Source organism: Varanus komodoensis, unplaced genomic scaffold, assembly GCF_004798865.1.
Source record: "Varanus komodoensis strain SLA01 unplaced genomic scaffold, ASM479886v1 scaffold11, whole genome shotgun sequence".
Lineage (NCBI taxonomy): Eukaryota > Metazoa > Chordata > Lepidosauria > Squamata > Varanidae > Varanus > Varanus komodoensis.
The window spans coordinates 17,481,150-17,496,077 of NW_025335317.1; the positions used below are offsets into that span (position 1 = coordinate 17,481,150).

General features: G+C 39.2%; 1 protein-coding gene across 5 annotated transcripts in view; it reads left to right on the forward strand.

Moving 5' to 3' along the window:
- Positions 1 to 14,928, forward strand: part of LOC123018417 (prosaposin) — a 131,641-nt gene that overhangs the window by 114,427 nt on the left and 2,286 nt on the right. For 3 of the 5 annotated variants that reach the window (XM_044420492.1, XM_044420493.1, XM_044420489.1), the window contains 9 exons: positions 3,503 to 3,646; positions 4,673 to 4,729; positions 5,293 to 5,301; positions 9,199 to 9,312; positions 10,854 to 10,949; positions 11,675 to 11,855; positions 12,002 to 12,165; positions 14,020 to 14,100; positions 14,759 to 14,866. In XM_044420492.1, the coding sequence (XP_044276427.1) occupies positions 3,503 to 3,646; positions 4,673 to 4,729; positions 5,293 to 5,301; positions 9,199 to 9,312; positions 10,854 to 10,949; positions 11,675 to 11,855; positions 12,002 to 12,165; positions 14,020 to 14,100; positions 14,759 to 14,866 (954 nt within the window). The remainder of the gene's footprint in view (positions 1 to 3,502; positions 3,647 to 4,672; positions 4,730 to 5,292; positions 5,302 to 9,198; positions 9,313 to 10,853; positions 10,950 to 11,674; positions 11,856 to 12,001; positions 12,166 to 14,019; positions 14,101 to 14,758; positions 14,867 to 14,928) is intronic. The other 2 variants (XM_044420490.1, XM_044420491.1) reach the window with 2 other exon arrangements.

The following is a 14,928-nucleotide window of genomic DNA, read 5'->3' on the forward strand; positions in this document are numbered from 1 at the left end:
TTTTTTACTTTATATGTAAACTGCTGAAACTGGTTGTTAGTTAATTGCCTTACCCAGTCAGAAGCAACAGAAGACCAGTTTGCATGGTATGATGCCCATTATGTAGTTAACTTGCAGCAGAGTGTTTTTTCCCATAGTTAAGCCACTGGTGGTCTGCTAGATAACAAGCCATGCTGCACTCAGTTATTCCTTTCCTCCCTTTTCTTCCACTCCCAGCATGTAACCCTGGAGTCTGCCTTTCCATGCCATGAAGGCAGCTGCCGGCAAGGCTTAGTAGATAAGCAGCCTGTTTATCATTGATCTGCTCATGTTTGGACATGTATTAATCTTGGTTGCTCTCAGGAATGCTGGTACTGGTCTGATGAAAACTTCCCCTTGCTCATCCGCATGCCCTTTTCCTGCTGTACTGTTAACCTTCTCCCACCACATTTCTAGCAACAGCCTGCCAGCTTTTCATTCACCCATGGCTGCCCTCCTCCTGTGATGCTACTCTTCTCTCCTCCTCCCCTTTTCCTCCAGGTGCTCTTTCTTGCTGTTGACAATGCACTGTGTCCTTTCACTCACCTGTGCAACCTATCCATTTGCATCCCCTGCTCTGGCTTGCCAGAGTGTCTAGTGCTTTGTTACTTCTGTTCAAGTCTTCCATCATCATTTCCCGGCAGGAGAATAGTAGAGCACTAGGAACTGATGCTTCAATATTCTTCATTATCCTTCACTTGTTTCTGAGTAGCTAGCATTCCCAACCTTGCTTACTGATGTCTTCAACCTTTCCCTCTCTTTGATGGGATTTCTTTACCATTCCAGAGTAGTGGAAGACTCCTACTTGTATATTAAGTAAAAAATCCACAACTGATATGGGTAATAAAAGATGAAAAAATGTATTTAATTGGATAAATATATACTATCAAAGCCAGGTAGATTATTTTGGGGAATGAGGGTCCAGGATGCTGAGGTATTTCTGAGACTCTAGGATAATAGCTACTTAGCTTCTAAAACAAAAACAAAACAAAACAAAACAAAAAATGTGTGAGCCAAAGAATGTCAAGGTACAGTAGGGTTTTATTTATTTATTTATTTATTTATTTATTAAAACATTTTTATGCCGCCCCATTCGCTGAAGCCTCAGGGCGGCTTACAACAATAAATTAAATAATTATAATCATAAATTAAAAATGTAAACATTAGAATAAAATACAAACCTACAATATAAAATAAGCCGCTCTGGCCAGATAAAATTCAATAATATTAACATTTAAAATGCCGCTTAAATAAAAAGGTCTTCGCCTGGCGCCGAAAAACAAATAACGACGGCGCCAGCCGGACCTCTCTGGGGAGCACATTCCATAACTTAGGCGCCACCGCAGAGAAAGCCCTCCTCCGAGTAACCACCCTCCTAATTTCTTTCACGGAGGGTTCCCGGAGAAGGGCCTCTCCCGCCGATCTCAGGGGGTGGCTGGGCATATATGGATGTAAGCGCTCCTTCAGGTAACCAGGACCCAAGCCGTTTAGGGCTTTATAGGTCATCACCAACACCTTGAATTGGGCCCGGACTTCAATGGGAAGCCAGTGAAGCTGACGGAGAACTGGAGTCATGTGAACATAACGCCCAGTCCCCGTCAGCAGCCTGGTAGCTCTGTTTTGAACCAATTGAAGTATCCGGACCGTCTTCAAGGGTAGCCTCACGTAGAGCGCGTTACAGAAGTCAAGACGGGAAGTCACCAGCGCATGTGTCGCTGTTGTGAGGCAGTCGTACTCCAGGTAGGAGTGCAGCTGATGGATCAGCCGAAGCTGAAAGAAAGCGCTCCTTGCTACCGCTGTCACCTGAGCTTCCAGTGAAAGCTCTGGGTCGAGGAGCACTCCCAAGCTGCGAACCTTGTCCCTAAGAGGGAGTGTAACCCCATTCAGGACTAGGTTCAATTCACCCTCCCCGAAGCCCGATCCGCCAACCAACAGGACCTCCGTCTTGTCTGGATTGAGCTTCAGTTTATTGGCCCTCATCCAGCCCATTACCTCGGCCAAGCACCGGTTCAGTACAGCCACTGCCTCACCTGGATTGGTGGAAAACGAGAGGTAGAGCTGGGTATCATCAGCGTACTGATGGTTCCGCAGCCCACACCTCCTGATGACCTTTCCCAGAGGTTTCATGTAGATGTTGAACAGCAAAGGGGACAAAATGGACCCCTGCGGTACTCCATGGCATAACTGCCATGGTGCAGAGCCATAGTCCCCCAGCACCACCTTCTGAGACCGGCCATTGAGATAGGAGCAGAACCACTGCAAAGCAGTGCCTCCGACCCCCAATCCCGCAAGCCTATCCAGAAGGATACCATGGTCGATGGTATCGAAAGCCGCTGAGAGGTCCAGGAGAACCAACAGGGATGCACTCCCCCTGTCCTTCTCCCTGCACAGGTCATCGTACAGGGCGACCAATAAGGGCATATTTTGGGGCTAGGCAACTTGGTGCCTGACACATGATTTAGATTGGTTGTCTTTTTTAACTTCCAATGCCAGCCAGCATGACTAGTGATCAGGGATTATGGAAATGGTAGTCAAAAACATGTGGGGGCATCAGGTTGCCCACCCTGGATATGTAAGATCAGGCATCTTCTTTCAGAATGTGTGAACTGCAGTGTAGTTTCTTCCATGGGGTTAAGGATATCAAGTGGTCAGTGGATTCCGCTGTAAATACAATATAAATCATGCAGTATTCTAGTCTTCTGTTTTGTTTTTAGTTCTGCTTTAACGTACGAGAAAAATTGGTATGCTGTTGGCTAAGTCTTCAATAATTACATGTTCTGTTACATCATGAAATTGAAATTGGTGCAGAAGCTACATGGGTCTTCTAGTCTAGAAATTAATAAAGCAAGCTACTTTGGCCGTAATAAGGGTGACAAAGCATAAAGAGAATTCAGTGCAACTGAAATTATTGAGGAAAGAGGCAATATTGGAACCATAATGAAGTGAACACTGGATTGGAGTGTGACTATGAGATTAAAATGTAGTGAAACAATATTTTGTGAGGTAAATTAAGATCAAACATATATATCTTTGTGTGCCTAGGTAAGCTACCTGCCTTTCAAAGTAGCTGTGTAATAAGGCTTTCTCCTAAGCATTACAAGTCTTGCTGTCAATGTGAATTTACTTTCTGGGATTATTACATACATAGCACTCAACTCTGCATGAGCAGAATTTATTACTGTATTTTGGAACAACAGTAGTGTAACCTTTTCAAGGTTGAGGTTAATGCAATAGTATAAAAGAAAAAATTATATGTATCAGAATTTCACTTGGTGTGTGTAAGCTGCTTGCTATGAATAGATTCCATCAAAGACCTCACCAGAGATGATTCGAGAATATTTTGAGGAAAGATGTCTTCCATCATCTCTGTTGGAATTAATTATATAAAGGCATTTTGGAATGTACGCATATGTATTTGGGTAGAGGCAGGCACTAAGATGTTTCCATATCAAGATACACTAAATACCCTTTTGTTTGCTTGCAGGATGGTGGGAATGTCTGTACAGACTGTATTCAGCTAGTAACTGATATTCAGGAAGCAGTAAGGAATAATGCGACATTTGTGAGCTCTCTGATTGACCATGCCATAAAACAGTGTGAACTTCTGGGACCTGTCTTTGCTGATATGGTAACTGAGTGGATTTGATCATCATTATTTTGTCAGTAGAACATTATATATATATATTCTGAAACTGCAACAAAAATTAGTTAACTGCCTAAATATGAATATATTCATCTCATGCATGCATATGATGTTTGTGTGCATAGAAAATTTTGCTTTCTGAGAATTAGGCATAAACTGACAAAAACAGACTGAATATCCAAATAAGTTTCCATATACAGGTGGCATGCATACATTGCTTGTTCAAAAGCTAAAAATGATAAATCTTACCAATCTTTAAATCTTTGGATTCAATTTAGCATGAAAATATAGAATTATAATGCCACCCATTAGAGAGGATCCTGATGAGAAGATTCCAGAACTGACCAAGGTTGAATGCCTGATCCAGAGAACAAAATCTAATAAGGTTAACAGCGAGGCCTGATGATGTAAAGCAAGATCTATAAAGTAAAACTCACTTTCTTGAAAGAAGCATCTCTTTCAAGGATATTTGTGTCTGAGAGACACATGCTCCCCTTTACAGAAGAAAGAACTTAGTGTGTAAGAAGCAAGTAGCTGGCTTTCATGCTGCTTAATCACTGATTTGTCTCTGTGGCAGCTCTGTCATTCTGCAGTACTAATTGGAGTGAAATGTGTCTTCTCACAGTGACTAAGATGATGCTACTTAAGTTGTAATTCGTTCGGCAGGTGCGATGGCTTATATGGTCAGTGTAGAAGCAGGGAGACCATGTTCAAATCCCTACCAAGTCACAAATGTCACTGGGTGATCTTTGAGCAGTTGCCATCAGTCAGCTTTAGTCAGCCTCACAACAACCCTGATAGAACTCTGTATGCCACCTGGAGCTCCTTGGAAGAAGAGTTGGGTAAAAATGTAATTAGGGGTATAGATCCAAAATGTAAATTGTAAAAGAGACCAGAATATTTTTGGTGGAAAGAATAAAATGGTTTACATGATATATCTGGTTGGAATGTGATATACTTAGGCTTGTAAATACTGCAACAGCTAAATACTGTTTCTATTTTCTCCAATAGTGCAAGTCGTATATTTCCCAGTATTCAGATCTGGCTATCCAGATGATGATGCATATGGTAAGATGAATATTGCTTATTATTCAGTAACATATTTCCTGTACTGTAGAAGTCCCTTTACTATTTTGCCATTAGATGTAATACAGTAAATGTCCTAAATCAGCATAACAGAAGGTTGAAAAATATCATGTTCTCTTGAATTGAAAGTCTTTTACTTAAAAGACTAAATCTAAACTCCTTGTAACAGAAGACTTACTTTAAAGATTTGTTTCTTTAGACTATAGTTGGGTCTTCAGGCCCAACTGTCATGAGTTATTTATGTATAAGTAGAAGTTGAAATAAAAAATAAAGCTCTGTCTGGGACTATAGCAATAAGGACATGTGGTACTTTATCAAAGTGAACAGCATTGTCTTTATTTATGCCTGTATTTTTCATACTGCTTTCAGTGGTCCAAGTCTATCAAGGATGAATAAATGTTTCATTTAAGTTTAGCAACAAAAAATAACTTTTTGCCCCTTGCAAGATTTCCTGCCTGTGAAATCTCCAATGCACCATTCAGTTGCTTTATCATTTCCCCTATTGTTAACTATCTTGTCTGTCTTTTTCTCCATTCTGTCAACAGCAGGAGCAGGTATGTGAGAAGCTTGCTTGTGTGCTGCCTTGCTTTTTTTCCTGTCTCCTGCCTGAGAGGCTATAGTATAATTTCTTGCTAACTTAGTAGATATAACTTGACCAAGTTCAGCTTTGACAGATTCAAGGAACAAACTATGTCTTTGGAAATAGTTACTTCAAAATGCCAATTTGAAATTTCATCTTAATTGTTTTGAATCAAAACTGTGAGCCTCTTTGCCCTTCTGTTGACTTTGAAGCTCAGTTAACTAAAATTCACACGAAAGGGCTGTGCGCTTTACCTCCCAGGGTAGCAAGCAGGTTTGGTTTTGCTTTATTTGGTTTGGTTTGGTTCTGTTTTGGGTTTGGGTTTGGGTTTGTTTTGCTTGCCTAGAATATGGCTTGGGTGGCTTGATTTTTTTTTAAACATAAGTTTTTAAAGACCTTGTGCCTGTCATGGTTTAGTTGGCAATGCATGTTGCATGTATATAATGCTAGCTCTAGTATTATGTTTGGTATGCTAAAAGTGGTACTTTAATGAAAAAAACATGAAGCGTGGGGTGAAGTGGGGAGAAGAAAGGCTTCTCTGGATCTAACCAGGAATTGCGCTAAACTCCTTTTTCTGGCATGTCTGTGCTGCATGAGAATATTATGGAAAGCTGACTAAAACAGTATGGCTTACATGAAACTTGATCACTTGTCACAAAGGAAAAATGCCTACTTTGTTCTGACCACAGGTTGTAACAGGAAGAAAACATCTATTTTTCTGTTTAGAGATAGGGGAGGGAGGAATGGATGAATTCTGTCCTCCTCCAAAGATTGACTGGAAACATTCATACTAGGTTACTTTCTGTGATGCTGTAGTAAGAAGGCTCATTCGGAAAAAGTTGTATCTTGTGCGCAAAATTGAAGTATCTTCATTAAGCATGGGGCCCTGCCACTTCCCAGGATCACATTTAGTTGTATAAATTATGACTAAATGCACTCACATTGTTATCTGTATGGCAATAAAGATTGCCACCAGATTTCAGCCACCTGCTTTTTAGTTTTGTTTCTATAAGCCAAAAAAGGGATATAAAATGTTCCAAATTCTGCATTGCAGTGACTGTTGTTGTTTTTTGTTTTGTTTTGTTTTGTTTGCAGTCCCAACAATGTAAATATCTTGGGGCACAAAATGCCCCCTTTTGAGGTTGCTACAGGTCATCTTAGTCTGTTTTGATTGAGAGCCAGATAGAGAAGCAAACCCATCCCTCACCCAGAAACTGAGAAGCTGAAACTGACTGTTATGCTGACTGTAAGCAGATAGGTGTGTGGGAGGGGGGGAATCAGTCAAATAATGGCCTTTTGGATGAGGTATTTGCTTCACCAGAGAGAGTTCTTTGTATAGGGTTGAAAAATGACCCCAAAGATAAACAGCACTAGCATTCAAAAGTTATACATGTGTGTTCCCAATTCATGCTGCTCTGTGTTAATATTCAGCCTTTTCGGTTCAAAATCATTTTATTTCTAATGGAAAACTTTAAAGATGATTCATTTTGAAGCTTCAAAAATATTGATTACTCTGCATGGAAAAACTAAGGATTAATATGTGTTCAAACAAATTATATTTCATGGGTTGTGCCCTTTCTAGGCTTAACTGTTTTGGTATTTTCATACACAACCATAATGGAAAAAGCCAAATGGTATTATGGAACATTTTATACATTCTTTTTTTTTTTCGCGGGGGGTGGGAGGGGGATTCAGGTTGGGTTTCAAATGAAATTTCGTTTGCTTGTTGATGGTTTAAAAACCTGCATTTATAAATGCATGTGTAGCAAATGATTGGTACAATGCTACTTGATAGTCAGTTCTAAAGAAGCTATAGCTTACAGTGATGAGAAAACAAAGGGGTAAATTAGAAAGTACTTATTGTAGTTTTAATGGCCCCTCATCAGGGAATTTCAGAAAGTCAATGTGAAATTCAGATATGCTAAGTCTTCACCAGTGTATCTATATTTGAAGTCTTCTTTCTGAATTTTCCTGAAAATGCACCATTAAAGTCTGGAATAAATTAAGACTGCTATAAACACCTTTTCTTGTTTACTCTTTTAGTTTTCAGTCTTTCCTGTTTTGGAGTTTCCTATTTTTTTTCATGCTACAATGGGAACAAGCTTCAGCGAGTCTTGGCCTCTCAGGCTCCACCCTTCTCTTCTTTTATGGCTACAAGAAGCTTTGTGCCATTGCAGTTGAATGCCACTTGTCATTTTACTACAAGTCAACAAATCTGTGCTTAAGCTTAACTATCTTACTTTAATCATAAATTGTAGAGTTGGTTTGTTCAAACAAACTGTTGTTGTTACTCATAGTTTAAGATTTGCACCTGAAGTTAGCTATGGTTAATCAGAAGTTAATGCTTCTAACCTTCTTGTGGTTGTTCTGGAGAGAAGAAAGGAGTGGATATTATGAGTCCAAAGCTTACTGCAGCTCCTTTTCATAAGGATGATAAACCATGATGTCAGAGTCAGCTCACTCATTCCTTAAAGGTGTTCAGTTTGTTTTCAGGGAGAACAAAAAATATGTATTTGAGAATGTTGGCAAAACTTTGGAGAGGAAACCTTTCTGTATGCTTCCTAGTCTTCACTAGAGAATTGAATTAAATTAAATTAAATTAGAGGAACACACAGTAATGGCAGAATTAACTAGATATATAAATAGAAGATCATCCAAAATATTTAATGATAAATGGAAAGCTTACTATACATATTTTATGTAACAATTGAGAGAAAAACAGAATTTATGTAAGGATGACCTGGCTGATAGATTTACTAATCTGCTATAGTAATTGAGAGGAGAGAAAAGAACTAATAGATATTAGTGAACTCAATTTCTAGATATTCAAATAACTGGGTTCTTTATCCCCAGTTGTTTTCAAATGGCAAGCTACTTATATTCTCACCTTTGCAAGACTTTAAAAGTAGCTGCTATTAACTAAGGAATATAATCAATGTAAGCTTAAATTTCAGAGTGGCTTGCTACTGTGTGGAGAGGAAGGGATTTGTTTAAGCTACTTGGAATGATAAGTTAACTGCAAAGAAGTGGGGACATCTTGTGGTAATACCTTTATTTTCTAGTATAAAAACAAAACCTCAATGGAATATACTTTTTCTACAAGAGAAAAATCAGCAGTTATGGCAGTTCAGCATAATGTAAGCTCTGCATATAATAGGTTGAAATAATGCTATCTATGCTATAATACATTGTTGAGAGAAAAGATAGAACCTCTTTAGAATATAAAACATTTTCTTCTCAGTTTCAGAAAGATTGCCAAATTATTAAACCGCAAGTCTGTGACAGATATCTGTGTAGATAATGTTCTTTTCTTAGAGTAGTGAATTGAGAACAGCTATTAAACTATTTTATATGAACTGAAATAAGGACAGGGAAAAAACATAATTGCTTTTATATTTATTTAGTGCCAAATTCTCTTTCATATCAGATGTAATGGGTTGTGAATATACTATCCAATAAAACAACTTTAGATGGGTTTTATAGAAATCTAGATAGCCGACTGGAGCATTTCTTGAATTCTGCTTTAATGTACTGTTATGTATATCAAGTGCAAGAAGGAAGTGCCTTTGATATCAACTCCATCTGTTTCTTTGTGGCTTAGTGTTAAAAGTAGTTTTGTGGTGAAAATGCTTTTAGAGTGTAAACAAGCTGCTGAAACTTGTTCTGATCAATTTCTATGCAGTTTGTTGTACTATAGAGTTGAATTGCCCAAAGCCATGGACTTAGTGGGTCGATTCAAACAATGTACAAGTAGCATCAACTGAAGCACCTGCTTGCTAATGAACTAACTCAATGTAGTAGTTGAAGATCAATGTCTTTCTATCTGCAAATTGCAAGAAATAACTCATGTAACTGTTCTGTATATCTGCAGCAACCAGCGGATATTTGTAACCTGATCGGATTTTGTTCATCCCTGAAATCTGTGCCTCTTCAAACTCTGGTGCCTGCTAAAGTTATTTCTCAAGTAAAGGAGGAATCAATTGAGGTAAAGCTTTTGCCTTCAGACAGTCTACTTTGGGAATGGGGAGCAGACATGACTCTGTGGAAAGAGTCTGCGTGATACTGTTTTTGGGGCAAGAGTAAAATAGTGTAAGGGTATAAATAGTATATGTTAAGCTTCTGTTTAGGATCAGTGCCATCCAAATGTCCCAGTAAGTTCCTGGCAAAATAGTTTATACTTGGTGTAGTATTTGAAAGAATGCTTTAGCTTTTTACATACCCAATATGTCTGACTTTCAATGCAGTCCTTGACATGTCAAGCTGATCCATAATGGGATGGGAAGAAGGAAGAGAAATTGCATCCTGTAGGCAGTTTCTTTAAAAAAAAAAAAAAAAAGAACGCTATCCATATCCATTCATTTGAATAATGGGAGTGTTGTAATGGCCAAATTGAGAGCATGAGGTCTAAGCTATGAATCCCCTCCTCTCTTTTTTTGTTAGAGGGGTTTACTTTTGGCATGGTATGGCATTACAGAGTTTGGTGTTTCAGCAGCTAAATTCTGATTCTCTTCCTTAATGTATCACTCTATCAGCGACAGCCTGAATAGATTTGTCCATTTGTATGTGAAAGGCCTCTCTGCCTTAGACCCTGGAAAACTGCTCTCAGTCTGAGTAAATATTGGCTAGTTGAATAAGAGGTCTGACATGGTACAAAGCAACTTTGGTGTTGTAAATTGCCCAGAGAGCTTCTGCTGTTGGGCAGTCTAGAAGTTAAATAAATTTCTTACGATTTTGGGAGCTAGTGATTAAACCACACAGTGAACTTAATGGACTGCTTTTAAATTCCAATTGCTTATAGAGCAGTTCAACCCCTGATGTTACATGAGCTGTTTAAATGGCTAAGAATTGGCCTTTCTCCCTCATCTCCCTACCGACACAAGTAGTTGCTGATGTATAGCAAACTTGAGTAGCTCTGTTCACCTTTCCCCCATTGCTCATGTATGCGTGAGCTGCAGCCTGTGGCCCAGATCTATGTAAACAGAGCCTTTGTTATATACCTAGGATCATTTGTCGCTCTGCACTTAAAATTTTGCTGTGCAAAAGGGAAAGGAAAAAATGTGAGTTTCTGTTGATGTTTGTTTCCAACTACAAGGACATTGGCCAGGAATTTCAGAACCAAGTGCCGGCAATTTGAGCAAAGCAGTGCTTCTCTGTAAGGAGGAAAGTAAATGTCTGTGTGCTTTAAAAAACAAAACAAAACTGCTAACATTCATAGCTTGCTACAATAACACAACCTGTTGAATGCTACTTATAATGTTGATTTTCAAATACAGAGGTTATCTGTGGTTTTTAGAGCCACGAATTCATGTTCCTGATGAAGTATGGAAGTAATACAGACCAAGTGATTTTGAGAAATGAGTAGTATAGCTAAATATTAAGATATAAACAAATACCGTTTTTAATGAGTGGTCCATTCTGTAAAGTCTATGCAGAAGTAGATTGGAACCACACTTTTTTCTTGGTTTTATAGCTCATTCTCTCCTTGACTTCTTACTGACAACTATCAATATTTACTCTAATGCACAGAATAGTCTGAGTCAAGTAGAATCTTTCTCCCTTTGTGATGCCTGTACGATTATGGTGGAAGAGGTGGCCAGTCTTCTGGAAAGTAACAAGTCAGAGGTATGTCTTAAATTTTGTTGAACCATTTATTAAGTAGGGACACTAGAATTACCTTTCATACTAAATACAGTTTCCTGATTAGGGAATTAGTGTTTCCTCTGTGTTTAAAACAGCATTAATACAGAAATAACTTCCCCAGGGTTTGTGGCATCATTTCATATTACACTCGTATGACATCTTAGAAAATTTTCTAACCCCTCAAAGTTAATATTTCATGTCATAATACTGTATATTTTTACTGCTAGTCTTGTGTATTCCACATGAAATGGTTTTTCGCCAATATGGATAGAGTGGGGAAGGGTAATTTGGAAAGTGAGGGAGATTGCTCATCTTTCTAGAAAGACCTATTGACTTGCCCAAAACTCAAACTCACGTGCCGGCTATCTTGACCTTTGCTAGCTCTCCTAACTAGGCAGGAACACAGTACCTTCCCACAAGGGCCTGTAATTTTGACAAGAAAGTGTATCCCATCTTTAGACATTGCAATGTGTTCTTCTACATTTATGGTCTTTTAAACTCTTAAGTGACCTTGTTTATCCAGAGCTTTTAAACCAAACAATGTTTTAAACAAAAATTGGGCTTTTGCTGTGTAAATTGTATTGATTTTGTAAATTTAGATTTTTAAAAATGCTCTATTTTATTGTCTTGATGCTTAATTATGAGGGAAATATGATAGACTGTCATTTAATTCTAACAACAGTAACCCCTTATTTTGCATGCACTAGGAGGAGATTGTACATGAAATGGAGAAAATCTGTTCTGTGCTACCTGAAAAATTCCGGGAAGAGTGCAGGGACTTTGTGGAAGTCTACGGAAAGTCTATCATTGACATGTTGTTGGAAGCAACTAATCCAAAACTTGTGTGTGTGCTTCTGAAGTGCTGCACAGACAATGCCTTACCTGCTGGTAAGAATGTGAATACACCAGCGCAAGCACCCTTCTGCATGCTCCCTTGCTCATGTTCCGCTTGCTTTTGCAGCATTGCACTTTGGATTGCTTTACTGCTGTGGGAAGTCATTCTGAACAGAACATCTGACTTTGTGTATTCTCAGAAAAAATTGTTCCAGCAAAGACAGAGGTTGGGGATTTTTGTGATGTATGCAAGATGATTGTTGCTTATGCAGACAAGGAGTTGGCAAAGAACGCTACCACTGCTGAGATCGAGGCTTTTATGGAAAAAGTCTGTCGCTTCTTGCCAGAATCTGTTAGTGATCAGGTAAAACAACAGGGTTAAATTAAACTGTGAAGAATCCAATACTGTGTATTTAATGTTTGGATATTGTATGTGCGAGACAAGCCTTGGCTTTTGATTAATCTTCTGGCTGATGCACTATAAAGCCTGCTTGTGTATGGGCAGCTTCAGCTCATGAGGAAGAGTCAGAGCACAAACTCCTGCTGGGAACTCCAGCATTGTGCTGCTTCATAATTACTTCTACTCTGCCTTCTGTATTTATTCCCTGGTGAGCGGGAGCTGACCATTTAACCCTGCCAAGTCCTCAGTAGGGTAATCTTTAATTGGAGTGAGGTGCTAATGTGGCAGTGAGACCACTGACCACCCAAGACTTCATAGGAAAAGAAGATGGTGTCCCGACATAGTGTAGGATATGGAACAATGAACTTAAATGACAGGTTAGACACAAAAGAAGAACTTCCTAACCATCAGACCAGTATGATAGTGGAACCAATTGCCAAGAGAAGTCGTGTACTCTTCCACACTAGAGATATTCGAGGAGATAGTTATCTGAGTGGGATGGTATAACTGGTTTCCCGCATCAGCAGGGGATTGAGCCTGATTACCTCCTTGGCCCCTTCTGACTCTATTGTTCCATGATTCTATACCCAAAGACACTGCAAGTGGATAATTTCCATATGAAGGAGACTGATAGGTATGTGCCTGCTTCCCAGAGTAGGACAATATGCTTTGGTGGGAGCTGTTGGAATTAACACAGATATGATGGGGGATGGAACATCTTTAACTCTGTAGAGTTTTCCATATCCACCTGGTCTCTCACAAATCCATTTCACACGTTACCTTATATGCTAGCAGCTTATATATTCAAGTACATTTGAATGTAACGGAACACATGTGAAACGGGCACATGCATAAAACCATGTCCCATTCTTGTTTCAACTCTTGAATTCTGGGAAATGAGTAGCAGAACTTTTCTCCAGATTGATGTCTTATGTCCTAATTGAGTGATGATGGCCTTATTGAAAGAAAGCCCAAGCAATGTTCTGGGTCCAGATAGGAAGCTGTACTGTTGCAAAATCCATTATAGCATTCCTTTGCTATCCCAGTAAAGATAGCCAGAACACATGCAAGCCTTTAAAAATATACAGGCTCTAAAAGAAATAAGCCATGCCCAGGAAAGTAATTAAGAAATGCCCAGACTGTGCTGGGAATGAAAGCAAGCCTCTGTTTAAATAATTCATTGTGGCTCATTTTGATAATGTGAGCTGAAAATCTGCCAGTTGCATCCCAGATCTGTGGCTATAGAAACCTTGACAGAGAGATATGCTTAGTGCAGGTTTCTGTGGGACTTACAATGGGTCAAGATGAGTATTGTATATGATACTTGTCAGCTTGTAATAGCAGAGTTGTATAAATCTGACTTCTCACTTCTGTGAGTGTTGTAAGTTCAGTGGTTACATTTCGCACTAATCAGATTTTGCCCCAATAACTTAGTTGTGCAAGGGTCTTTCACCATTTGTACCATGGTGATTTAGTGCTTCTGGGGGCAACCTGAAACACTTGTTGCCTGACCAGAGGAAATCAGCAGAGCTTGTATGAGAACTCTGCCAAAAGGCCACTATCCAGAAGCAAATGTTACTGCTTGTTTTGGAGCTCCATCTACCAAATGGTAAATGCCAATCGCATAAGTAATAGGCCCCACTTGTGCAGCAGAATTTATCTTACAGAAGGGAATCAAAGGGTGTATAAATGCCTAGTTGGATATTGTACAATCTAAAAAAATGGCCCTAGTACTATGCTGTTTATCTTTTCCGTGTTCTCTGGTCAACTGGAAGAGAATCCTGTCACATAAACGTTCTTTTTCTCTCCTTTAAACAGTGTGTTCAGTTTGTGGAGAAATATGAGCCAGTAGTAATAGAGCTCTTGGCTGAAATGATGGACCCCGCTTTTGTGTGTACTGTAAGTACCAGGACTGGGAAAACTGTTCATGGAATACACTTTAATGCAGAGTCCTTTATATTAAAATTGGCTGTGCAGTTAAGTGCTGGAAGTGTTACATAGACAGCCCTGAAAAGTGAGAACATGAGCCTATAACATTTTATTTTAAAGTAACATGTGGCTGTTTTAATATTTCTGAATATATGGAGTTTCATCCTGTTTTGTGTCCTTAAATTACGATTCATTGTCCTGGACAATTAACCCATCAAGGTTGGGAGCATGTGGGAACAGACATGCAACCTGGCTTCCAACTGCCTGCCAACTAATGTGTTGCTAAACACCTTGTCTTTAGTTGTTTTCCACAACATGGGACCCCAGAACTCTGGGTAGTTGAGGGAGAAATAGCCCAATTGGAACCCATGGTTTGTTTCGGGGGTTTAAAGCAGATGTAGGTAAGTAATCCTGAATTAAAATTGAGGATTGTTTGTCTTTACTTGGTCAGTAATGTGTTTTAAAGCAGGCAAAATTTTGAAGCCAGCTTGACCAACCAGCACTTACTCCCACCCCATTTTGGCATCTGTGTCAGCTTCTAGAAGCAATAATGGCTAGAGGGATTAATCTAGATTTTCTGTCACAATGAAGTAGTAGCTGCAATCATTCCCTTTTTTTCATTGCATAGAAACTTGGAGTTTGTGTGGCATCCACACCACCTCTTTTGGGTACAGAAGTGTGCGTCCAGGGACCTGGCTATTGGTGTAAAAACATGGAAACTGCATCTCGGTGTAATGTGAGTACATGAGATTTCTATAGATAGAACACAGATGACCCAAAGTTTCTGACAAGTATAGT